The following is a 25,863-nucleotide window of genomic DNA, read 5'->3' as shown; positions in this document are numbered from 1 at the left end:
TTTAGCGCGAATGAATGTTTCGTATGCTTGTTGTCTGATTGATGGAGGGGACATTGATAGTGATCTTCGGATAAAGCCAAGTGCTCTGGAAGTGCTTGCGCAAAGTTTGATAATGTCGTCTGACCATGTTAATTTGTTCGTTATTTCGACGCCAAGGTACCTGTATGAATTCGTTACTGACAGCGCCACAGAGTTCAGGGAATACTGGAAGTTACTAATCGAACGTTTGCGTGATATGTGCATGCATTTACATTTCGAAATATTAAGCTGCATGAGCCAGTCGGAGCACCATTTCTGTATTTTAAATTCTTTTCTGTCACTTCGTTTCTTAGTCAGATATAATGTTTAGTATCCGTGCACTTTCTTTTATTTCCTTCTGCCAAAGTTTAGCCTCCTGAGTCTCCAGCTTTATTACCCTACAGAGGATGCATCGTAGGTGAAAATATATTCTGTTGGATCGTGAATGTGATGTGTCTTTAAGGAGGTCACATTTCGTCCAGTGCATGGAACGTGCCGTCATTTTGTATGATTTTAAGCTCTCTGTATGATTTTAAGCAGGGGGCAGCCGGCGTCAAAAAATGTGACGTAACCGCCTCTCCTGAGTTCTTTGCTTCCTCCATGTGTTGACCTTTTAATGGGTGTTCAGGGGTTCAATGTTCTGTCAAAAGAAATACATATAACGTGTTTTTTTTTGTTCTCGGGCAGTTCACAAACTCTGCTGTAAGTTTTCCGATCGCGCGCGTTGTTAGCGCATTTATTAATAGTGTTACTCTCCTTGTAGCCGAAGCTCAAGAGTTATACCGAGTGACTGGCTTATTGCATGAAGGATAAATACTGATAGAAACTGCGACCACAACCGGTAAAAATGCACTGGAAGCACCAGTGCCGTCCGCAGGCCTTACCTAAAGTCACGCTCGCTTTCAGCTGTCTAAATATACCTTGTCTTTTCAGCCGGAACGATCCATCAGTTGGGTCATCAGTAGCCGCTTCACTCAACGTCTAGAGCCTGCCTCGTCTATTGCTTGGTGCATTTCACACTTCAGCAGTACAAACACACTTTCCGAAAGCTCTGACATCAGTCGGCATTCACGGCTGTCTAGTTGCCCCGCAGAAGAAAGGCCGTCCGAGAAAAAAAAAACAAAAGAAAAGTCAAGGAGGAGCAGAAGGAGTGGGCGGGAAAACAATAATGAGAAAAAGACTTCAGTGGAGCTGTTTGTTTCTGCTCTGGTTGAATACTGCGATGTCGCAACGCGGAAAGTTTGCAGTCTGCGGGAAAAGTCGAGGTGAGTGCTTTTTCGTGGTAGTTTTCTTGTGTATGAGGTCATATTACGTGGTGAAAGCCGACATCACAACGAATGCACGTACTGTTGATGAAGAACGCTTCAATTGCAAGAAGCGTACTGTAGTTCCAACGGCTAACGGTCTTTCCATAGTATAAGCGAGGCGTCTTTGAAGTAATAGATTTATTGCAGCAAAATTGGGTTTTATTGTAATTCACATTAAAACAGCATCATTAATATATCCTATATCATTAATAAAAAAAGGTAGTGTATATAGAACATAAGAAGCTAGCAATAAAAACCTAATGAAATATTATGTAGTAATCTTTTTCGGCAGCGGTGCAGTTAATGAAGATGTATGCGCAGAGATACAAAAGCATACGCAGAGATAACAATGAAGGCAGGAGTTTTGTAATAGGAAATAAGAAGGAACAAAAGGGCAGCAAAAGTAGTAACTAAATGTGCGTTTCGAATAAACACTGCAAAGTTCACATCCAGCGAAATATCCTTTTTAAGTCTAATTCATCAGTCAGTTAAAAATCAGGTCAATAATTATTCCAAACAAATAGTGCCTTTGGTCGTTGTTATATCTTTATAACGGGTTAGTATTTTTCATTTTCACTGTTAAATGTTGCACAGAGAAAGTGATGAAAAATGAATTTTTTTTCTTTCCGTAATTGCTATATACAGTAGTTTGAATTAGCTTCCTGTTCATCGCACATCTCGTAGCGCTAGTGCATGTAAGCGCTGGCTGTGGAATGGGAGAAATGAAATGTGTCTATTAAACAGTTTGTATATGAAGATTTTAAGAGTATAGTGAACGAGCACGAGCACGGAAAGCACTTAGAGTGAATGTATAAAACACAGCATTTTGATCCAAGGAGAGGTACATCAGTATTAGAAATGCTATAATTTGAACTGCTGGTAAGGAAGTGGAAGGAGTAGTGTGTTACCCCCGTGTCGTATACAGCGTTGAGATGTGAATGTATAAACACGTGAAAAAGTGTTAATGTAAAGTGAGTAAAGTACGGACGAGTTCTTGTTAAAATTTATTAGCCGTAAGCTATCTTGGATTGGATGCGAGCTGTATGCGAATGCAATTTCAGATGGTGATCTAATTCGGCTCCTAAAGATATTGACGAGCGGCTGAGGGATAGGAAATTACTTTTTGAGTGGTTTACCTTTAACGTATGCTGCCGGCATCGAGAGAATAGATTAGCTAAGTCGCGTTCTTACCTTCGAACGCAAGAGCTATTATGCTTTTATGTAAGTTTTATATCCTGGTGTGAAGAGCATATAACATAAACTCAGATGAAATTATACATATAGGGAACCTATTACACCAATTGAAAAAGTATCGCTCCAAGAATTGATCCTAGTGGACGCCTGCGTTAGCAATCTTAACTTAAAAAACGCACCTGGAGCACGAATACCCTCAGGTGTACTAGATAAATGATTCTTAGTAATAACCAGCTAAAATTGCGGAAGATATTTTTCCTCAAGAGTGTACTACATGAATTAGGGAAAGGGAGCCATAAAGGAATACACATCGATATGAAATTATAAGGCGAATTTTCCGCCCAGATGGCTGCAGGAAACTTTGAACCACGATCTTGTGAGAAATAAGAACGACAAATTTCTCAAAGTTCTAGCACTTTGGAACATGTACCATGAACGATTCTTCATAATACAGGTCATAAATGCTTCTGTTTGGCACAGATATTTTGAAGGTTCTAAAATTGCCACTATCCTTTTAATTGTTTATTCTCCCTCGAGAAGACCCCGTACTCATCATCATCATCATCATCAGCCTTACTACGCCCACTGCAAGAAAAAAGCCTGTCTCATGGCAATCCAGTTAAATCTTTGCCAGCTGCGCCCGCCATGTCCACGCAGACTTAATGGTATCCGTCCACCTAACTTTCTGCCGCCCGTTGCCACGCTTGCCTTCTCTTGGAACCCACTCTGTTATCCTTAAAGGACCAGCAGTTTTCTTGCCTTCACATTACATGCCCTGCAAAAGCCCATTTATTCCTCTTGATTTCGACTAGGATGCCATGAACCCGCGTTTGTTCCTTCACCTCCTCCGCTCGCTTGCGGTCTCTTAACGTTACACCTATCATTTTTATTTCCATAGCTCGCTGCGTTGTCTTTAACTTGAGCTGAACGCTCTTTGTTAGCCTCCACGTTTTTGCCCCGTAGGTGAGTACTATTAAGATACAGCTGTTGCATACTTTTCTCATGAGGGAAATTGGTAAACTGCCATTTATGATCTGAGAGAACCTGCCTTGTGCACTCCACATTAATTCTTATTTTTCTAGTTATTTCCCTCTCATCATCCGTACAAGTGGACACTACCTATTCTAAGTAGATGTACTCCCTTACCACTTCCAGCACCTGGCTACTAGTAGTGAACTGCTGTCCCCTTGCGAGATTGTTGAACATAGCTTTGGTTTTCTGCGAGTTAATTCTCAGACCTACCGTTCAGCAGACAACTACAAAGGCGCAATATGAAGTGAACAAACTGAAGTGTATAGATATAGTTTTATTGCTGCAACCGATATTTTGTGTGTTTAGCAAGTGTTACCTACTTATTTTAGTATTTGTTTTACACCACTCGGGCTGACAGCAGTTGAATACCAGTTTTCGCACTACATATATTTGCAGTTTCTATGTGCGTTCTTCGAATATTTTCGCTGGAATTGCAACTAGAGGTTTAGGGTTGAGGCCAAATATCGTCGATCTTGGTCCGGTAAGAGTGCAAAGGTACTGTGTGCTGTATAGCGGGTGTTTTATGCTCTGTCCAGGAGCATGAGGAGCTTTAGAATGAAAATCTAATACTTATTGCTATAAATTAAGTTCCAATATCAATCACTTGTTCAGCGCCATGAGCTGGGCTAGACTGCATTGTTAATCACAAAAGCACTAGTATTTTTCGTTTTTACCGCCCACAGCAACTTGTTCGTCAGCGTTCTTTCTGCCTTATTGTTCTTCATCTTGCAACGTTACAACATAATGAGCGCAAAGATTCCGTTCGCCATGTCGTCAAAATATTAATGAACTCTAGGCAAAAAGCTTTGTGTCAAAACATTGGGCATGCATGCTTGTAAAGAAACATGTGAATTAAATTTAATAATCGCTATACGGGCTGCAAGTTCACTGGCAGTATGAAAATAAATGATGCGAATAATGCCTTACAGGCAATGTACAGTACCTTAAAAATAAATAAATAAATTACCCTTAGCCGATTTCAGGTGGGTCCTTTCAGTTTCAATTTATTTCCTGCTACAGAGAGCCACGGGCCACAGGAATAGAAACCCGCAGCTTGGCACGCTCCCGACGCCCAAAATATCCGGCAACAGTGCCGCCATTGGTCACATGAAAATAAAAAAGGCATGCACGAGCCAGAGGCATAATTCATTATCTATTGATGAACAGCGTTACTTATGGAGAAACTGGCGGGAAGTTAAAGTGAGCGCGCATTATGACATAAAGGATAAGTAACGTACAAATTCAAAGCGCGGGCTGAACGCATCATTTAAGCATTCTGTACGCAGAAATTATGGCACATAATTTTATCGTGGTACACACATTGACTGTGAGGTAAAGAAAAACGCAAGCCAAAACACACGCAACGTACAAAAAGGCCATAAAATGCTCTCAACATTCACTACATTACTACGAGTGCAAGTGAGTAAACAACTTAACGAAAAAAGTTTGAACACAGACGAAAGAAGGCAACGTGATGTTAAGATACTGAAGGGTTGCACTACGCATTCCGCCAGAGAGCACATTTCGACCGCAACAAATACACGGCAACCAAGGCATACCACAAAGTTATAAAACAAACCATGAAAAGAAAATTGAATCATTCAGTGAAAGAACGCCCGGAGATTGGCATTGCTGCACTCTTAATGTTAATGCAAGCATCAAAGAGACAATTTATTAAAGCGGTAAGATAATCACTAAGAGTCTGTAGCCCGTAGTTAGCTCGCGGCATATTAAAGCGTGTTTCAATGCGTTCTAATCAGTCAAACATTGGTTATATCTGAGGCCCAAACACGAAAGTTCACTGCATCCGAGGCAGCATACTGACGTTCGTTATATCAGTGGCTAACACACGAAAGTTTGTTATATCCAAGGTTAACAGTCTTAAGTTCGTTATATGCAACGTTGCATAATAAGGTTCGTTATCTCCGAGGCTAACGCACGAAAGGCCGTTATATATGAGGTGCAATACTGAGGTTCGTTATATTGGAAGTACTAAACTAAGTTCGTCAAAGCTCGCTGGGCAGTTTGCCACCTTCCCTACTGTGACAGGTGTGGTACAGCCTTTGTCAAAAGTTTAGAGCCCAGGGGGTTTTCTTTTGAGCCACACTGTGTCCTTCTTAATGGATCTCTAGCGCTACAAATTTCCTGGACATGAGAATATTTCTGGTACTGCCGCCTGCAATAGGTAGGACTTCCACGAGTTCTCCTGGAGTCCCATTATAAAGCTTAGAAGTGAACCCCCTGGGCTCTGAACTTTTGACAAAGACTGTACCTACTGAAAAACGGGGGTCGCCATTTGCGCTTCCAGACACCTAACGCATTAATGGGAGCATTAATGATAGCAACGCATGAGTTCGTGCTCGATCCAGTCAGTGTGTTTCCTTTCTTCTTTGTTCGACCAGTAATGTTTAGCGCGTAATAAGCATCAATGAGCGAGTAGAGTTATCCTGTGTGGGTTCAAAATGGGTGAATACGTTTCCAGAGATAGAATCCCAAGTAGAATAGCCTGTTTTAAATGGCGAGTTCGCATACCACGGGCTCACAAAAGACGGAAGAGTGGTAAAGTTACGGAATCACGCCTGTATCTTGATCTTCGGGTTGATCTTCGAACAGGGATCTTGACAGCTTCTAGAAGCGCTGAATTCGCCAGCAAGTTTATGCAGAAGTGCGGCAAAAGTATGGCCCTGAAGTTCCCGTTCACATCATCGATCATCATGAAGGTAAGATAATTATGCAAGCTTCGGCAGATTTGATTTTTCCAAAATATTGAAAAATAATGAAGTACGACACAATTAATGGAGCAGGAATGCATTTAACGGCTACATTTTCTCACCTTCCTTGGCAGCAAAGTTTTGTCCATCCGGTTTCTGTCCATCCACGGCATTGAAAAACACGCTCAAATAAAATACGCAGAAGAAAATTAGGTTCCTGTGGGATTACAACCTAAACCTTTTGGGTGCTGGGCTCACGCCCTAAAGACATAGCTACTGCACAAGGTTGCAATTGATGTTTCTATATGGTTTTGATGCGGAAGCACTACTTCACGGCGTCACTCCCAACCAAAACTCTTGTGGCTTGCGTGAACTCGAGGGTGCAGAAATAAAATAAATACTGCCGCGACAGGGTTTCGAAACCGCGGTGGCGCAAACAGATCATCTTCACTGGCCTCTGCACGAGAGCACTAGGCTACCGCCGTAGCCGATAACGCTTCGTGTTCAACTGCAACACACACTATCGAGCTGTGCATTGCACATCGTCGTCGTCATCAACTTTTATCTGACTTGCGATCGTATAAGATAAGCTTAACCTCGATCAGAGCTTAACTTGAGTGTAACGTCATCGCAAGACGTGCCGACGACCGAGAAACGCAAAGCTATGACGCAACCAGACTAAACACATGCTTTCGCAAGTCTACTTAGTTTAACGACTTTATTACCCTGCCACGTTCTTTCTTTCTCTGTAATTGAAAACTAGTGACGGGAATGTTTTGCAAATGGCTGCTTGTCATAATTACTTAAGACAAAAATTCGATGCAGACAATCGATGAAAATAAGGAGAGTGGAAGGCCACTAGAGAACAGTTTGATTACGCGAGAGAAGATAAACACTAAAGAGCGCTGTCGTGGAGCTCACGAGATCGAACTCCATGAAAAAACAGAGCTCGTGCCTGCTCTCTGTGAGGCGGAAGAAGTTTAAGCAAATTTGCTCCAGTTCCTTTGCCTTCTAACACATCTGTAGCAACAGACCGCAAGTTCGCTGTGACAGCTACCTTTTACCTAAGCAGACCTTTCTCGAGCAGCGTTTACGCCGGCGACTTCTGCTCCCACGACGCACAACGCTCCGACGGTCGACTCCTTGCCCGGTGAACAAATGGACAATTTCTTTTTTCAGGACAGGAAATGACACAGTAACAGTCTCACTTGTCTTGGTGGACCCCCGAACCGCGCATCATACGCAGCCCCCGGTCATATGTGGGCGGTTAGAATCCGAGCCGTGATGTAGGCTCTAACTTAACTAGTAAGGTAATGCTGCACGAAGCGCTGAATCGTATGATACCGGCCGCAATATTCTGCTACAAACGGTTGGCATGATACCATTTTTCCGACGCGCGGTGCCCACAACTACAACTACTACGATGCCGACGGCTTTTAGACCGAACGAGCTGTATACGATGTCCTGTGAAACCAGTTACTGCGCTTTTCCTTCCGGAAGAGCCAATTTTAATTATATAACCTTAATAGAGGCACGTGTACTATGCAATATCAGTGTACGTTAAAGCACCCCATGTGGTCGAAATTCAAAAAAACTTCGTTTTTTCCCCAAAAAAAACTCCGATTTAAATTACGGAAATCGACCACACAGGACAATAATTCGAAGTTTCTAAGGATGCTCGAAACGTGTAAATCGAGTTCCCCCGCGTTGGGAATACGACTTCAGATTCCTCTTTAGTGCACGTTGAACATCCGATGGAGGAGTCAATCCATCATGCTTCCGTAGATGAGCTCTGCAGCGCAGTGCTTAGCCTCGTCTTTCAACAGCCCCAGACCCCGCCCACTTTCCAATGCCAGCGCCATCAATGCGTGGAAGAATGTACGGACCTCTCTGATGACTTCTCTGATGATGAACTTGTTCTACGCTCTGATGGCCCAGCACTATTTTTTACGCGAATCACTTGGCTTTCTTCTCACACTGAGACGAATTCAAGAAAAGGTACTGAAATATTCGCCAGCATCTTCCGAAAATAAAGATCTGAGTTGCTCCTTCAGACGGGCAGTCAGCACGCAAACTACACCCACAGAGCCTATGTTCTAGAAACAACATGCCTTATGAGTCGCGCCGACACTGCAATGACAAAAGATGAATGCCAAGTTCCTTACTCGAGGCATTTAGGAGCAGATTTTCACTAGCCTCTTACGGAACCCGCTTAAAACTTGCCGAATTCAGCATGGAAGCCGCCATAATAGAGAGGCCCTGAGATGCCAGAGCTCGCCAATACGGACGGGTGCTGCACGTTCTTTCGGACAACCACCGCGATACTATGTCACCGACCAACTAAAATCGGTAATCTCAATCTGCGAGGTTGTCCGGGGAAACATCGCAGCCAACTCTGTTTGCACTGTGACGATCCCTTTTATATTATCTTGCACAGCCCATACATAGGCACGCGCCTCATCTCGTCCAGCTAGCAGCGAGGACAACCAGAACTCGTCCACAGACCCAGCGAGGTAGAGGGTTACTTACGTTATGCTGACTACACGCACAGCCGCCCATCGAGGTCCCTGTCGCTGTCTTCTCCGTAGTTCGAGTCGCCACGTCTCAGCTATGCAGAGGCCGTGTGAGGAAGGTCCCCTAGCCCGCACCGAGGGAAGCTAAATAAAACAACGTATGGAAGTGAGGTTGCCTCACGGCGTAAAGCCAAAGATTCTCCACCGACGACGATGCATGGCGACACGGTATTCGCTACGACGACACCGCATATGGAGATAAGCTCGGCAGAAACGCGACGCGAGTTTCAGATGGAGACGCGAGCCTGAAAAGCGTCGAGACACCCCTAAGCCACAATTCCCTCACCTGCAGCGACCGCGACCCACCTCGGAGGCCAACGTGCAATATGAAGGGAAGAAATTCCTATCTTGTAGTGCCATTCAATGTTCCCTTACCACCCCAGTAGACGCGGGCGCATCCTACTCCGTCATCAGCGGAGCCTTCGCCGTGCAGACAAATAGAAGCCATATGACGGCCCACAAATCCCCAACACTGGAGGCCACCTTATTATGCCATCGGGACAATGCACCCCACAAGTGATGGACAAGAAGGACGATGATATGGAGGAAAGGGGAGCAGTAGGAAAATGAGGTCAGAATTCGAAGTCAGCAAACATGCGGTAAAGTCACAGCCTATGGTGCAGCCACAACAAACTCAAGACGTGGAGCAGTGCCTTGGAGGCCTTCATCGCCGATAATCTCTGCGGCCAGCGTTCGAGAATCTTCATCTCTGTGAGTGGGTGCGGATCAAGACGCTCCAGCGCACGGCAAAGAGTCGGCTTTTCGGCATTGTATGCAGGGCATTCACAACCAATGTGGGCTGTAATCTCATCACACCCACAAATGGCGCATACAGGGCTATTAGCCACACTGATTAAAAAAGGAGTAATGTTTTCGTGAAAGCTACACCAAGCCACACATGACAGAGCAAAAGTTGCTTTACGTCGTGGTAGGTTCAGTCAAAACCGGACCCTCAGGTACTGTTCTAGGGATTGTATGGTCAGCGGTTGTACAGGTGCCCACAAAAGTATTCTGCACACTAAAATTACAAGAAGGCTTAATTTGTGCCCAGTGTAAGCATGCAGTGAAGAACGGATGGATGTGTTCCGTACTTTCCTACTGGACCTTAAGAAGGCACTTCTGAATGCTTGGCTGCTCCTCTACGCAGCAGGGAAATTCAGCTTTTGGGGGGATTGTGGGCATCCGTAAAACTTTTGTGGGCACCCGTACGTATCCTGCGACCTTCGTAGTCCAGTAGCAGTGTTCCGTCCATGTAATTTCGGGCAAATGGCTTTCTGACTGAACATTATGCTATTATTTATTTTAAGGCAAGATCATCACGCTTTTGACGAACGAAGAACCCTGGAGAGTCTCGTTGCGCTGAGTTTTCTCCATGAGAAATCAGCATTACACAACCATCATCATTTCCTTAGGAGCCAGGGATACCGATAAAATCGGAGACATCATAGAGGAAAAGACGCAGCTCCTCACAGACCGAGGACGCCGCAGCTCAGAAGCATCGCTCATATTCCGGATGGACAAACTGAAGGGCTGGTGACAATTTTAAGCAAGGAATACCGACACCTCTACAAAGCCACTACCCTCGCGTTCTTGGATGAAATTGCCGAGGCGACCAGTACTTTCGCCCTCTCTGAATTGTCGGCAATGGCACCAGTAGTACAAGTACTGGAGCCCACTAACAACATAAACTCAACGCTGCCAAGACAGAGACAGGATGAACAAAAGGAACACTTACGGCATTACGGAGACTACTTTTCTTCGTCGTCGAAGCTCCGGCAGACGCAAGTTACTCTTTAATTGCTTCGTTTGTTCAGAGCTTAACAGCTTAACATTAAGTAGGTGTAAACATTAGAAATGCAACGAAGCTTAATCATTCATGGACGTAGTGAACGTTGCGAACATAAGTATTTGGTATTTTTAGCATGCTTCTAAAAATGCAGATAGTTTTTAAGCACGTCTTTTTTTAAAAGAGCTAGCTATTATAGGAGGGTTCTCCACATGTGTATCGACTATCATCACCCTTACACGCTTACACGCTTGCTGCACCCCCGCACCTCATATCCCTCCCCCCCCCCCACCACCACCACCACACACAGAAAAGATAGAAAACAAAAGTCTCTTTTCCTTAGCTCCTCTTACATGGTCGCCAGCATATAGCGAAGGCGAACTTGGGCAACCGTTTTTGAACCAGAAAGGCTAAACGAGACTTCGACAAACAGCTCTCCTGGATCCGGTCCTGCAAAGATCCGCTGAATCATTGATTAGCTAATGCGGTTAGTCATGTTTTATTTAGTTGAGCGGCATTGATATTCATGCATAGACTCATCCTTGCATTACTTATTTGGAGACCGAGCAAGCAGTGATCACTTGTCGGAGCCCGAGAGTAAATGGCTCTAAATATTTTTCTTTTGTGTTACAGATTGCAGAAAAATCTTGCATCGGGATGAGACTGTGCTATGCATACTATGAGACCGAGTTAATAAAGGTAATGCGTTGGAGAGTGGCTTCAAATCCACCATCCGTGTCTCTGAAAAAAGCAAATTGAAGAAACAAGTGATGATGCGTTGTAACGTGTAGACTTCTAAAACCGATCACCAAAACAACAGTTTAACAGAAAAGAGTGCACAGATTCAAAAAGACCATTCTAATTTAAAGTTTGAAGATGTCAAAATCAGCACATTTTTTGTAGTTTGTGGTTGTTTTCATAGCCGCTTAGAAAATATTTCTCTCTCTATAGTGTCTAAAGCGACGTATGGCATAAGAGCGAAAACTCCTGCAGAAGGACAGGACTTCGTAATTTCGTCAGCGGCGGCACTTTGCAAATTTAGCGCCGGAAAAGGCTGTTCTCAGCTTGCAGTACGTCAGGGCTGCTAACCTTTGTCCTACCGCTGGCGTTTTGCAGTTTCCGTTACTGTGTCCTAGTTTGAATATAACGGTTCCTCAGCAATGATGTGGATGAGCGCAAAGGCATTTTATTAATATTATCTACCTTCTTGTCATTACAAATTTGGTTTCCTCCTTCGAACGTATCAAATGCATTATGAGCCCTTCTCTTTCAACTTTCCTCCCCTCACAGCTGGCACAAGTTTTATAAACTTACCACCGCAACAGAAAACCCAACCAAAAAGCGGAAAATTGATACCGAATTGATATCTGCTATATCGGAAAATCACAAATAACCACACTTAAAGGATCAAAACTCATATGGCGGTAACGTTAATTGCGTGAAGTTAAAATAATGAGCTCCATTAGACAATAGATGACCTATGTGCTACATTGACAGAAAAATAACCTATGAAATGATCTGGCGTAAGTAATATCACTCTTTAATTCGTTCTTGAGACTGTGCTTGTAGCAGACGGCATAAAACCATATCCAAGATACCGTTTTCCTGCCCTGGTTTATTTCCAACTTTTCTTCAATATTCCATGCTTTAGAGCCCACACTACAACTTTATGGACCCTCTCTGTCATTTTAAGCTCTGAGAATTTCGCATATCGTCCCTGTTGCCTTGCGTATATGAACGGGCTACCTAGCTACCTTTGGTCTGCATCGCAATGTTTTTTTTTGTTTTTTTTGCGCAGAATGCGAAAGCACACAGAGAGTCCGTGCGACAGTGCGTACTCAATGGGTCAGCCATCCTTCACGCTTTACTACCCGTAAGTAATGCCGCCTCACTGTTCATTCTGTGAGGCTGGACTCTACTTCCACCTACTGCTTCAGGGAGAGGCACTTGTTCCCAGAATTGATTTGAGATAACATTCGTTTATAAACAAACAGGTGCTGCTTGGAACACCTTCACTATTCCAACGGTTCAAGTTGAGGAGCCTCTGCATCCCTTACAAGAAGCGCACGTCTGAAATATCAAGTCATAATAGCTAGCAGGCACACACTTATACAAAGGAAGACGAAATGACAGGACGTATGCTAGGCATCAACTGTTTCACTCTAAGAAACACACACATGTATACGCAATGCACGCATGGCTAAAATGCACAAGATACTATTTTGTGCATTCACCAATGTGTGCTTAACCCACACTGAGTGCTTTTTCAGAAGGTAAAAAATTTTTTAAAAGCTGTATTTGAGGTAATGCGAAGCTTTCGCGGCATAATAATGGTAGCGTAGGCGGGCGTCAAAAAACAAGCGAATCATTTTAACCGGTAATGTGATTAACTAAATTCTGCTAAATAACTATTACCGACCGGCTCCTCATTGCAATTAAATACGTGTAGCCGGTCGTTAGTAATAGCCATATCAGTTCTTAGAATTTTGAAAACGGCATTAGCTGGACGCTATGTCTGAACTGTTTGGGGCCACTTCTCGCGCAACTCGAGGACCGCGTGCTTGCAGGTGGGCGTACACCGACGTTAGTCAAATTGCGACACTCGATAACGCGCGTAAAACATGACATTAGAGACATTTAGAATAGCTTGACCCTATCGGTTAGGGGCATAGAAGAACAGCGGGCTGAAAGTCCGCAGACGCAGGACAATAATGCCCCTACCTCCGGTTATTGCCCTGTACCTGCGCACTGGCTCCCCGCAATTCGCTTATGCCCCTAACAGATAGGGTAACCCTAATCTAAAAGTTGATCATTCCCTGTCCCGCCCGCGTTGGAGCAGCGAAGTGGCGAGAAGCGAGAAGCTCTACAGCAAATGCAGGGTTCTGGTTATCCCGTGCTACGTGTGTTACGGACTGTCGCGCTTTGTTTGACCTTACTTTGCGTTCTCCCGCAAGCACGCGGTTTTCGAATGGCGCCACAAATGGCCTACATTATTTGAGCCAGAGCGGCGACGGTAACCACGTTTATGAAATTCTAATAACTTGTATAAGTGTCACTACTGGCCAGTTACAAATAATTAATTGCAATCAGAAGTCTATCTGCAACACTTAAGACATTACAAAAGTTTGAATGGCGCAAAGGAACATGGCGCGCTTTCTGTCTCCGTGTCTTCCTGTGTTTGTTCCTTTGCGCCATTCGAAATTCTATGATGAACAGACTAGCCTAGCAGTAAGTACTGCTACACTTAAGAAGTTTATTATAATTTAGAAAATCCCTTTACTATTTAGGCCGCCGCCGTGGGTCAGTGGTTATGGCACTCTGCTGCTGACCGGAAAGACGCGAGTTCGATCCCGAACGCGGCGGTTCAATTTCTATGGAGGCGGAATTCTAGAATCCCGTGTACTGCGCGATGTCAGTGCACGTTAAAGAGCACCAGGTGGTCGAAATTACCGGAGCCCTTCACTACGGCGTCCCTCATCGCCTGAGTCGCTTTGGAACGTTAAACCCCCATAAACTAAACTAAACAAAACTAAACTGACCTAAACTAAAGTTAGCATGTTTCGCCTGTTTTTTGACGTCCGGCAACATTGCTATTTCTATCTCGCAAAATGTTCTTTGTACCTTAAGAATCCTTTTTTTTAATTTTGGAACTTATAAAAAACATATACAGTATTTGAGTGCGTTTCTCACAGTAATTATAAATGATGTCTAGTCCTCGTCCAGTCGCCTGCTCGTTTTCGTGAATGTTTGTTCACGCTCGATATTATGTCCTCACATTTGAAACAACAACCAGCCCAGCTTTCGCTTCTAATACGCAGGAATGTAGTTCCCGCTTTTGAAGCATTTTCTTCGGACTTCATTTGAACCCACCGGGTTATCTTAATGGATACGGTTCTCAGCTGCTGATTTTCAGGTCGAAGGTTTGCTCCAGACCATGGTCTAGAGTTTTGATGCAGACTAAATGCAAAAACCTCCATGAACTGGAATTTTGGTGCACGTTTAAGGAACCCAAGCTGTTTGAAGTTAATCTTTATGCCTTCAGAAGGGCCCGCTTAAGCCCAGCAAATCTGTACAAACTCTTCTTGTTTTTACTGCTTCCACCACGTGAAACGGGCACCCAAACCAGCTCTCAGTCGACAGCCGTGCGGTGCGGTAGGGTGCGGATCTAAGTTTCAGCGCTCTTAGTATTACACGCGGCGACCGGCGGACTCACAACAGCGGGAACGACGTCGCTACGTCAAAGAGTTGAGTTATTTCCTTTAACATGTTAATCGTTCGGTGTATTTAGATGTATGTTAGTTAGGTTAGGTGCTTCCTGGCTAGGGAACAGAATTTAGTTAATTCTTCTAGCGGCCAGGTTATTCGAGCCGGCAGGCAGGATTTGCAGCGCTTATTCGTGTGTCGCCCCCCGCCTAAAAAAAAAATAGAATTTCGGGACTGACAGTGAGTTACCTTTTTCTTGGTAGTCGGCATTTGCAGTGAACCGAATTTCTCCGAAGATTTGTTTGCACCGGGGGTTTGATCACGCGCAAATTCTCAACATCTTAGCCGTAAGAATAATCAAGTTGCGATAAAATGGCCAAGCGAAGGAATGTTACAAGTATGGAATGTTAGGGGTTGGATAACTTAGACGAAACGAGGTTTTAATTGATAGAGGAGGCGGAAGACGCGGATTTTATGCGCAGTGCCGTACATTTGAGCGAACGCCTCGATAGGGCTAACGAAAGAAACGCCACAATAGCATCACGTGTGGATGCCCTAGGAAGAGGTGTAGACGTAGAAAAGGCAGAAAAAAAGGTAGCTCAGAAAGAGTTTACTGGATTAGAGAAAGAAATGGCCAGCACGTCCTTTGGTAACCTCGGACATTCCAGCCAGCGCGAGCCACGCCAATGGGGTCTGCCCTGGCGTCGGCAGTGAGGGTAAAGAAAGACAAAAGAGCTATTCCCAATAGAGAAAGAAATGGCCAGCACGTCCTTTGGTAACCTCGGACATTCCAGCCAGCGCGAGCAACGCCAATGGGGTCTGCCCTGGCTTCGGCAGTGAGGGTAAAGAAAGACAAAAGAGCTATTCCCAATCAGTAGCTAAGGATTCTGGTGGCGATGAAGACGAAAGGAACAATGTAAATCCCAGTACGAAGGGCGCGGTCAGAGTGAACAGGGGGGCAATACAAAAGTTCCAGAATGATACCGGCACGCAGAACCCTGAATTTAGGAGAGAGGAAGCGGGCATTGAAGCGCTCATCTTTGCTCACTCAAACATCAGTTGGTGCGCCAGAGCTCTAAGGGAGCGGTAAGGAGAGGCAGGCAAGTATCAGTCAGGGCTTCCCTAGGGAACGCGTTTTTGAAAGATAAACTCGAATAACGCGTCTCGAGCCAATCGGCTGCCCATCACGAAGCAAAACAATGTGAAACTTCACAAGGATACACAAAGTGAAGGGACATCACAGCGCCAGTGTATCGTATTTCTTTTTTGTAACCTCTGTGAAATTTGCGTTGTAATGCTTCTTCGTTCTAAGACAAAGGAAACTGCCCGAGAATGCTGCAGGGTGTAACCTGGCAATGGCAGCGGAGGTACTGAATGACCCTTGCAATGGTGAAGTCACACAAATGGTGGAAAGGTTAGCTCAGGAAGCTGACGATGTAAGGACAAAAGCGCCGCAAGTGCATATCGTGTTGCGCAAAGTGTCAGACGTGATAGGGCGAAACAGAGAAGTTGACAGGGACGTGGTAAATGTCAATGGGGAGGTAAGGGAAACTATCGTGGAGAAAGCCTTGGAAGTGGCAGAAATAAACAGGGTAGTACGCGGAGCAGGCGACGGCAGAGGGCTTGGACGAGACGGCATCTAATTTAGTGGAAGCGGGGAGCAGAGATCAGCTATCGCCTGGCGGGCCGTGCAGAAGATTTAGGGGGGGGGGGGGGGGGGCGGCACGTTGGCTCCAGCTGCAGTGGCTGGGGAAGTAAAGAATAAAGTGTAATGGTAGAGGCTGAGCTCGACAAAATGGCCAGTTGGAGGTCCAGGAAGAAAACCATAAAAATAAATTTACTACACGATCAGTTACATAAATGTTTGAGGGGGTAGAAAGAGAGAGCGAAATGATTAGAAATTGAACAGCATTATAGGTTGATGAAATAGGTGTATACACTCTGTGCGAGACGCATCTCATAGACCTAGAAGGTCCAACGTTTATCGATGGCAATGTTTGAGAGAGTTCCAATGAACAACAATGGAATACAAGGTAGGAGGGGTAGGTGTGCGGATGAATCAAGGAACTAATTGCAAAAGAATAAAATCAACACGTAAAGAACCTGTCTGGGTGCATGGCTCGTTGATGGACAGCGGGCAAATGCAGGCCAAAAACAAGGACTTAGTTAAATTTCTCAGTAAAGACATATAATAGTATGGAGGCGGTGCCGATAATATCCTATTGGGGGACGTCAATGCCCACATCGATGATCTGGATGGACGCATCGATTGCAACGAGAAGTTAACGCTAGACCTCTGTGAGGCGCACAACCTAGTTATTTTAAATAGAAAAGCTAAATGTCAGGGACAAGTCACGTGGGGATTCCGAAAAAATATAAATAAACGAGGAGGAGGAGCGCAGTCTGGAAATTGATCATAAACGTATTAGTCTGGAGATGGGAAGACTGGTCAAAAGAGCAAGACCGAAAACACAAAAAGAAAACGCAAAATTAAGCGGCGAACTTAGAGCGGTAATAGCAGCGGTTCATTTTGGAGTACAAATAAATCAGAGTTACTGGAATATCAGCAGTAGGTGTCCACGGTAAAGCCACAAAGGAAGAATTGGGCAGGGCATCGAGGCGAAGGAAGGACAGAGTAAAATATTACATGCAGAACGCCTGAGGAAACTGGATGTTAACAGCTGGGCCGCTAAGGTGTTTAAATACTTACACAGGAAGACCGTTGAGTGGCGGAAAATAACACGGAAACTAACTATTAAGTAAGCTGGAAACAAGGACGGCGAAATAACGAGGTTTAATCGACAGGTAGAAAATGCAGATTGTAAAAATTGAACAAGTAAATATAAAAGGTGCCGACTGTAAATATATAAAAAAATTGGAAAAGACAGATCAGTAAGGAATCGTTTTATAACTCAAGAGGCATTGGCTTAATCTTTGACGCTAGATCAGACTGTCCAAGAATACGAAGCTATTGAAAGAAATTTAACCAAGAAGGTCACACATGTGCAGTGTGTGGTAGATCTGTAGAAACCATTGAACATCCTATAAAAGAATGCGGCCGTGTCCAGAGTCACTCTTCATGTGGCCTATAGTTTATAGAAAAAAAATTAATTTTTCAGAACTTCTTAAAGAAATATAAAGAAAAAAGCCGAACATGACGGAAACTGCCACCACCCTGTTTCAAAGGGGATGCTTGTACCTTCATTCCATTCTATCCATCAATGCACCTCAGGTGTTTAGAATGTTCGGTACATCCTAATGGTTTTCTATGGCCGTCGAAAATTATCGGCGTGAGCGCAGCAAGCAATTTATAAGAGCAGGCCATGGTATTCACCAAGTTAACCCACAATGTCTTGGGAGTTTTCTCAAATGTATCCGCAACGCATTGTACTGCCTTTTTTGTCCACGCTCAAAGTCGCCGGCGTGCGACTTTATAACTGTGATGCCAAACAGGATATGATATCAGATACGCGCGACCCCACCGCGCGGTTCGAGACTGCTGAGCTATTGTTGCGTGCAAGTGAGCCGAATAAAGAGCTCATTTACAAATCATTTCGGTTTGCTGCTCCATCGTTCACTGCTCTGACACCACCGCCTGACAATATCCTCATTCAGCCACGGGGTATTTGCTGCTAGCGTTCAACAGATGAAACTATTTGTTGATGCCCAAGAAAGCTGTACACGCCCAAGATAACAGCGTTGTTTTGGTACAGAGAAAAGTTTTACATATGCATCAATCGCTGAACCGACTTCACATTCGTCCCTTGCTGGTAAGGCGCACATTTGTTTTGTTTTTGAGTTATATTCTGCAATTTATTTCTTCAGTAGCTGGCCAAAGGCTGGTTAGCGCAGGGTTTAATTAAAAACAGAAACACCCATATCCACAACCTATCTGACATACAGGTGCTGTTTTTGTGTACTGTGCGTTCCCTTCTAGCCAGCCAGAAACCTATCAGAATTTCGCAAATACTGCGTGTTCTCAGTTACCTCGTGCAAATATAAGTCTGTGTGACTAAAGCTTTACACATTTCCAGCCAAATACTCATGAATCACATAAAGCTTCTAAAGCGCCCATCTCTTGATGTGCCTATCTGTATACAAATAATGCGAAACGATGTCACAAATTGCTCGGCTCTGATCCAGCGTTTTTTTCCTATTTGACACACTGCGTCTATAAGGCAAGAACATTCAAGTCTGTGTATTATATGATTTTTAGTATTTGTTTCATTCTTCATTGTGGATAATATGAAGAGTATAAGAACTACGTTCTGGGGATTTTTGTTGACTTTACGCAGGCTTTTGACAACATTGATCACTCTATTCCTTTTGATAAATTACATCACTACGGTATCCGAGGACATGCACTTAATATGTTAATTAGTTATCTCTCTCACAGGAAACAATTTGTCCAAGTAACCCATTTAATATCTAATCAGAAATCAATAGTCACAGGCGTACCCCAAGGAAGTATTCTTGGTCCCTTACTCTTTAATTTATACATTAATGACATAGTATGTATATTATCTGACCTGAAGTTTGTTATATATGCAGACGACACTAGTATATTTGTGCCTTCATCCTCTTGTGCTAACGCGTTCGTTAAAGGAAACATAGCCTTAAAAAAGTTGGAAGCTCGGACAGACAGTAATCAACTCAATATTAATACAAAAAAAAACAAATGCAGTAATTTTTCACCCCAAGAGTAAGCAGCTGTCTGCCGATTACGATCTTCTATTTAGAGGCGCAAAGATTGAGGTGGTCGAAATTATAAAGGTATTGGGCGTTTTCTTTTCCAAGACGTTGCAATGGGATGACCACGTAAACCATGTCTTGCAGAAATTATGTTCCATAACAGGTATACTCAATCGAAATTGTTATGTCTTTCCAATGTCTGCAAAACTAGCCCTTTATTATGCCTTATTTTGTTCCTACATAAACTACTCTCATTTAGTCCGGGGCACAACGACCGACAAAAACCTCAGTAGTCTTTTAAGGATGCAAAAAAAAAAGGTTTTACGGATCATTAATAATTTGCCTGTTTCACTCAAGTAAACTTATCTTCAGAAATCTTAAGGTCATTCCAATAACTAAAATGTATCATTATAAACTCCTACGCGAATATAACATCAACATCAAGGAAAATCAAAGGCTGTTTTTGGACATATCGAACTTAGAATTAATAGGCAACGTGGCCTATAATACGAGGACAACAGACCGTTGGAAAGTGCCAAAGTGCCGTACGAACTATGGGCTTCAGAGTCTTAAGAATAACCTGCCTCGATTACTAAACGAACGTATTAAAGCAGGAAGAGATATTTTAGAACTGAATTTCCGGAACCTGAAGGAGTTGTTTTATTAATTTGGAAGTGCCTAATGCACACCACGCATTTCATAAACAAAACACCTTGTAGAGATATTTCGCCACTATTTCATTATAACTGTCTTTATTCCCCGACCGTGACATCAGCTTGTCACCATATCATTCCTAAAAATGTCAAGTTATAATTTTGTTTGTTTGTGTATATTTCTGTACATGTATTTGTTTCTGGATGGTGTTGCTTCGTTGCCGTCAATGCCAGGGGGACCGAGATTTTTTTTCAAGCCGTAAAGGAACGGCTTTTCTTCTTAGCCCCTTTCACAGTGTGTACGTCATGTTGTGAAGAACAAATAAAATGAATGAATGAATGAAGTAACATTGTCATCGTACTGAGTCCGCCACTATACGGTTCAAGATCGCGCAAACTTGTAATTGCAATTTGTTTAGCTTCACCATTTTTGTGGCACCTGTTGCATTCTTCTCTCTACTACATCAGATAATGAGTAAAAAAAGTGCTATCTTGATTGCACACACCTGATTGCACACACCTGTGAAAGTGCATATACATGTATGCATGCGTATACAGGCATGTGTGTGTGCCGTAAAGTGCCCAAGGTAAAGAAGAAACGAAATCGCAAGTTGCTGTTCGTAATGCAAGCTACGAGCTACGCGTTCGTATTTGTTGTTCATATCCGAATGCACACATTTCTTGTTCTTTCAGGAAATGGTGCCGTTTACAGACGAGGAGTTCCATACTATGCATACGTCTTTTGTAGTAAGTATAAGTGCATAATTTTGGCTGTCTAGCTTCAGAATTTTGAGCTTCATTTAAGAGAATTTTTAGTTCTTTTAAAATCGCCACGCAATATCTTTTTTTATATATGTTAATGAGCTTTAGTGATAAAATGTGAAAATTGACCCCACTAAAACAAAAAGTGTCTTTCCGAGTATAGAACTCGTATGCCTCGCTTTCACGGCTCATTTAAACTAAAGCAAACCAGAGCAATAAGCTTTTACAACTCGCAAAACGCATTTGAAGTCAGCAGTTCCCTCCAGACCGGCATGAGCAGTCTAAACGTCGAATACGCGTCCGTGATTCGAAACTGTGTGGTTCCAGTTCAAGGGCTAAAGCAAGGGCTAATGTACAAGGCTTCAACTGCCCTGTCGGTAACCATGTAAGGCCTCTTTAAAAAGGTGTTTCGTCGCACAAACACAGCGCAAGACGCACAAGAAGAGCACAGCTGCACGCTGTTTCGCTTTTCTTTGCCTTGTCCGGCCTTTCCACGCCGAAGCGCCTGTAGCCTGTATCACTAGCTAGCCCTGAACACATTCCTGATAAGCTGACTGCAGAAATTATTTATTCTTCCTTGCACGGAAGCCTTTTTGGTGTTTTTTCATTACGCTAGCGGAGGGATAGTTGTGCAAAGCAACATCGTGACCACCTCCTTATTTACTGGTCGCATAATTAAACTTTTATTAGGCGCGATATCCTAACTGAGGGTGCTTGCGTTGAGCTCGCCCTTAGAACATTTCAGCTGCCTTCAACGCGCGTGTATTCGAAAAGTGACTACGTATGGCCGGGATGAGAGTTTTCAGGTGCGTGGGAAGGTTGCTGCATAGTCACGCGCCATAGACAGCTGACAGACTTTGTGCACTTTTTTCCTATTTTTAAGAAAAAAACTTGTAGTGAAGCTCTTTGTCTTTTTTCTGACATATTTGACCTTTTTGTGCTTTAACTGTCATTATGACTTTTTTCTTTGTTTTCACAAAAAGCGCTGTTATCAAGTTGATTTGGTGCCCAAGGACGTTTCTATTGCGCTGGGGGCCATCCGATCCATGCTGAAGGCAGCTAATCTGGCTAGTTCAGTATTCTAAACGGACAACCATGTACAAGCACAAGCCTGCCGCGGAAACAGGAGACGATGTTCATGTACATTAATATTAAATTTAATAAAACTACTCAGTATCAGTATCATATCAGTGCACGTTAAAGAAACCCAGGTGGTCGAAATTTCCGGAGCCCTCAACTACGGCTTCCCAAATAGCCTTAGTCGCTTTGGGACGTTAAACCCCAATAAACCCAACCAAACCTTTATTTCCAACACGTGAAACACAAGCAGAGATCAACTTAGCAAGAGAGGGTGATGGAAAAGAGAGCCTGAGTCGCATTCAGTTGTGCGTTGCCAATACCCAGGTAATTGTTTCCACAGTCGCTGCTCTAATGAACACTACCGTTAACTGCTTGACGCAAAGTGCACAATATGATGTGGACATATTCATATCGCCCGTCGTGGCAGAAAAAAACAGGATTTCTATCATAACAGAGCCTCAGTTGGGATCAGGTTCACGCGCGAAAATGCTTACCATGGCACCACCGCAATGATTCCCTAAATAACTTTCGAAGCGTTCTGCGATATGCGTGAAACAATCATTGTCTCGCACTTTTGTGCTCAAGCGAAATGTTCGCAAGAGGAGCAGTGAAACAGTTTGGTTTGGGTTATGGGGTTTAACATCCCAAAGCGACTCAGGCTATGAGGAACGCCGTAGTGAAAGGCTCCGGAAATTTCGACCACAATGGGTTCTTTAACGTGCACTAACATCGCACACAGTACACCGGCCTCCAGCATTTCGCCTCCATCGAAATTCAATCGCCGTGGCTGGGATCGAGCCCGCTTCTTTTGGGTCAGTAGCCGAGAACCATAACCACTGATGCACCGCGGAAATGGACGGGCAAAGCATTGAGGCAGCGCGACCAAAACTCCACGCGGTTAATAAAATGGACATGTGCAATTCAGCACAGTAAAATCGAAGACATGAGGAAGCAACACAGAAACGACCAGACAAGCGCCGGCTGGACGGTGGGCTTATTGGAGCAAGCAGTCCACAATGTATAGAAGGCTGCGGCACCTCATCACCAAACACTGTAACTCCGAATCTGAACGCGCATCAAGCAAAAGTTGAAACTGATGCGGTCACCGGATACCACGCGATAGCTATGTGCACATACAAGAAATTCTAACGTAGAACAAACCACAGAGCGCACCGCCAATGTTTGGATGGATTTGAAAAAGAAAAACACAGATCATAAGAACCGCAGACACAGAACACCACCGCAAAAGAGTCAAACAGTCCTAGCAAAAGCAGGGTCAGGGTGAGAAGGTAGCCTAAAAGCGAAGCACTGAAAGCGCGAGTAAACAACTTTATAAGCAACAAGACAATACGCCAATAAAGTCCAACAACAGAGGTGAGAACATTGAAATGACGGAAAGTCGGTTTATGAAACCACCCGAGTTATTGAGACAAGATAACGATAGTCGGTAAAGCGAAATTTGAGCGCAGCTCTTCGCACGTCTCCTTCCACCGCTCGCAAGTGGCATGTTACGCTGCTACCCAGCCTCCGGGATCTTCCCGTGGCAATCGCCTTGCGGTTTTCCATTCCTCCGCTCTGGCCGTGGCAGGTGGCGTTTCGCTCTGCTGCTGCCTCCCATGGTTGAGAGGTGGCGTGTTACGCCGACGACCACGGCGCGCAAACCACGAACGGGGGCCTAAGAAAGACCTCCTCACTAAAAGGCTCTTTCCGTTCCTGCTGGCGAAATTTAGAAATGGTGGGCTTAGTATGTTTTATAGTATGGTTTCATAGGATAATGAAGTATGTTCAGTTGCTTTATACCTCCTTTCCCTCGCCTACAGATGCACGGGCGCCTTTCTGGTGCGCGTCGCTAAAGCTTTGGCTATTAGGGGTGTGCGGCACAACAGGTTGCTATGGAGCTCATGAAGGTTGCTAGCTAAACTTGCTATGAAGCGCATGGTCCAGGTGACTTTTTCGCGGCGCTTACTATTCATCACACAGTATTCACCGCTAGACCTACCAGGGTTTCATATTTTACTGGCCCTGGGAACTCACTGCATATTGAGGATCCCATTCGCCGATTCCAGCCAAAGGTGAGTTTCCCAGAACCCAGGCTTCTTTCACCCGGCCGATCCTTGGAATCGGAAACAAGCTGGCTTTATACGGCTGGCACGCCCTTCTCACCGAGAGAGAGATCGTGGGGCATAGCCAGTTTACACGCTTTGATTTTTGCTTTCTTTTGAAGGCGGACCTACTCATGCCCAGCCCCCTGGACCCCCTGTGCACCTTCCACTACATCTGTCAACGGGCAACGTGGGCTACAGCTCGCTGTCAAAGCCGCTCTCAACTCTCCTGGGAATTCGCGACTCCTACAGCATGGGCCTCGGCTTGAATCCATCCCTACGGACTGCATTGCAACCTTACGTAACAAAGTAGACTTAATTCACTCGCTGAATTCTGCCGGCAGCAGGAACTGCGAGCAGATGCCAAAGGTTTTGGCTCCCACCAGGGACTGCATTTAACACCAGTAGTCACTTTTTCTGCGGAAGCAGTTTGAGTTCAATTAGGCGTAAATGGCGACGTGTGTCTTTGCGTGTTGTCGAGTGAAGCCTCCGCCGCCAGCAGAAAGCCATGCGCGAGAACCGCCTGATCAGCTGATCGAATGCCGATGAAGCAAAATTATTAGGAAGCCATGAAGCTATTTAAAATAATGGGAAGTGTAAATACTGCAAATGTAGAGCGTAAAATCATTAGCGAACCAACACAAAGCACAATAAACACACACAACTATCAGGAAATGGCATGCAACAAAAGGAGAGAACAATTGGAAAAGCATGAAATGGAAACTATCATCCTAAACGCGGATTATGCTTCCCAAGTTCATCGCATTCTGGACCATCTACACGTCTCTGTATTCAAAACTATTAGTTCTTTTTTATTCACAGAGAAGGCTTGCGAAACTTTACAGTGACCAAACAACATGATGGTACTGCGCCGTCTTTCTGTCTGTGTGGTAGCGAATAATCAAGGTGGGGTCAAAGATGCATTTCCCGAGCATTTCAGCCTGCAAAAGCCGAGCACCAGACAGGGGAAAGCTTGTACCCATTGCATCATCGGTGGCTACCCGGCGGCACTAAGTATCGAACCCCGCACCTGACCCCTTCAGAGGGTGGAAAAAGATCGAGTGCATCCCCCGAGTGATAATGACCACCGAGTGATAACGACTTTCCTTTGATTCCATCATGCACCATAAGTATGTAAAACGTAGGTGCAACGACCCAGTCCCGTTATGCAGTATTTACTTGCGGACGCAATCATTGCCTCAGACAGCAGGTTCTAAATATGAGCCCTCACTATGTCTCAGTGGCTGTGGTGCGGGCTGCTGATCCCAAGGTCGCGGGTTCGCTCCTGGTCACGGAGGCCGCACATCGATGGCGGCGAAATGCATAAACGCGCGTGTGCTATGCGATATGAGAGCATAATGAGGAACTCCAGCTGGCCTATGTTTGTCTGGAATCCTGTACTACAGTACCCCTGATAGCCCCCATGTCAGTTCGACACATTAGACCCCAGATAGTACTACTTTTGTCGCAAAAAAGGACATGCGAGCGCTCAATATTAGTTTGCCGAACGGACACACATTAAAAGTACCAAAGATTGATAACGCAAAATATCAGCAACTCCCTTTATATCTTCTTCATTTTGCAATCGAAAAATGAATAAATATCTTGCAAAATAATTGCCGATTCCACCCTTGGTAAGCGGATGGTAAGCGCTACCTGCTGAACCTGGTAATTTACCAATGATTAGAGCCACTGCGAATGCTGCTGCCATGCGTGAGTGCATGTCAATTTTGTTTCTGTTCTGGCGGAG

General features: G+C 44.3%; 2 protein-coding genes across 2 annotated transcripts in view; one reads left to right on the top strand and one right to left on the bottom strand.

Moving 5' to 3' along the window:
* The first annotated feature begins 907 nt into the window (after window positions 1-907).
* LOC149343592 (uncharacterized) lies at window positions 908-24,382 on the top strand. The gene is made up of 5 exons (XM_089547027.1): window positions 908-1,283; window positions 6,165-6,271; window positions 11,255-11,320; window positions 12,420-12,494; window positions 24,236-24,382. Exons 1-5 carry the CDS (start codon window positions 1,187-1,189, stop codon window positions 24,380-24,382), a joined length of 492 nt encoding a protein of 163 aa, XP_089403153.1. The 5' UTR covers window positions 908-1,186.
* A 51-nt stretch (window positions 24,383-24,433) lies between these two features.
* The window catches only part of LOC149343591 (uncharacterized), a 32,661-nt gene continuing 31,231 nt past the window's right edge, over window positions 24,434-25,863 (bottom strand). The window contains exon 5 of the mRNA XM_089547026.1: window positions 24,434-24,502. Coding sequence (XP_089403152.1) covers window positions 24,434-24,502 — 69 coding nt within the window. The remainder of the gene's footprint in view (window positions 24,503-25,863) is intronic.

The sequence above is a fragment of the Amblyomma mixtum genome, chromosome 5, assembly GCF_055824585.1.
Source record: "Amblyomma mixtum isolate Tamu chromosome 5, ASM5582458v1, whole genome shotgun sequence".
NCBI lineage: Eukaryota > Metazoa > Arthropoda > Arachnida > Ixodida > Ixodidae > Amblyomma > Amblyomma mixtum.
This window is presented reverse-complemented; position numbering and strand designations above follow the sequence as displayed.

Excerpts from the sequence above, each read along its gene's own strand:
- LOC149343592 (XM_089547027.1), top strand. The coding sequence starts at position 1,187 with ATGAGAAAAAGACTTCAGTGGAGCTGTTTGTTTCTGCTCTGGTTGAAT. Across the intron at positions 6,272-11,254 it reads CATCATCGATCATCATGAAG|ATTGCAGAAAAATCTTGCAT; the intron begins GTAAGATAATTA and ends TTTGTGTTACAG. Across the intron at positions 11,321-12,419 it reads ATGAGACCGAGTTAATAAAG|AATGCGAAAGCACACAGAGA; the intron begins GTAATGCGTTGG and ends TTTTTTGCGCAG.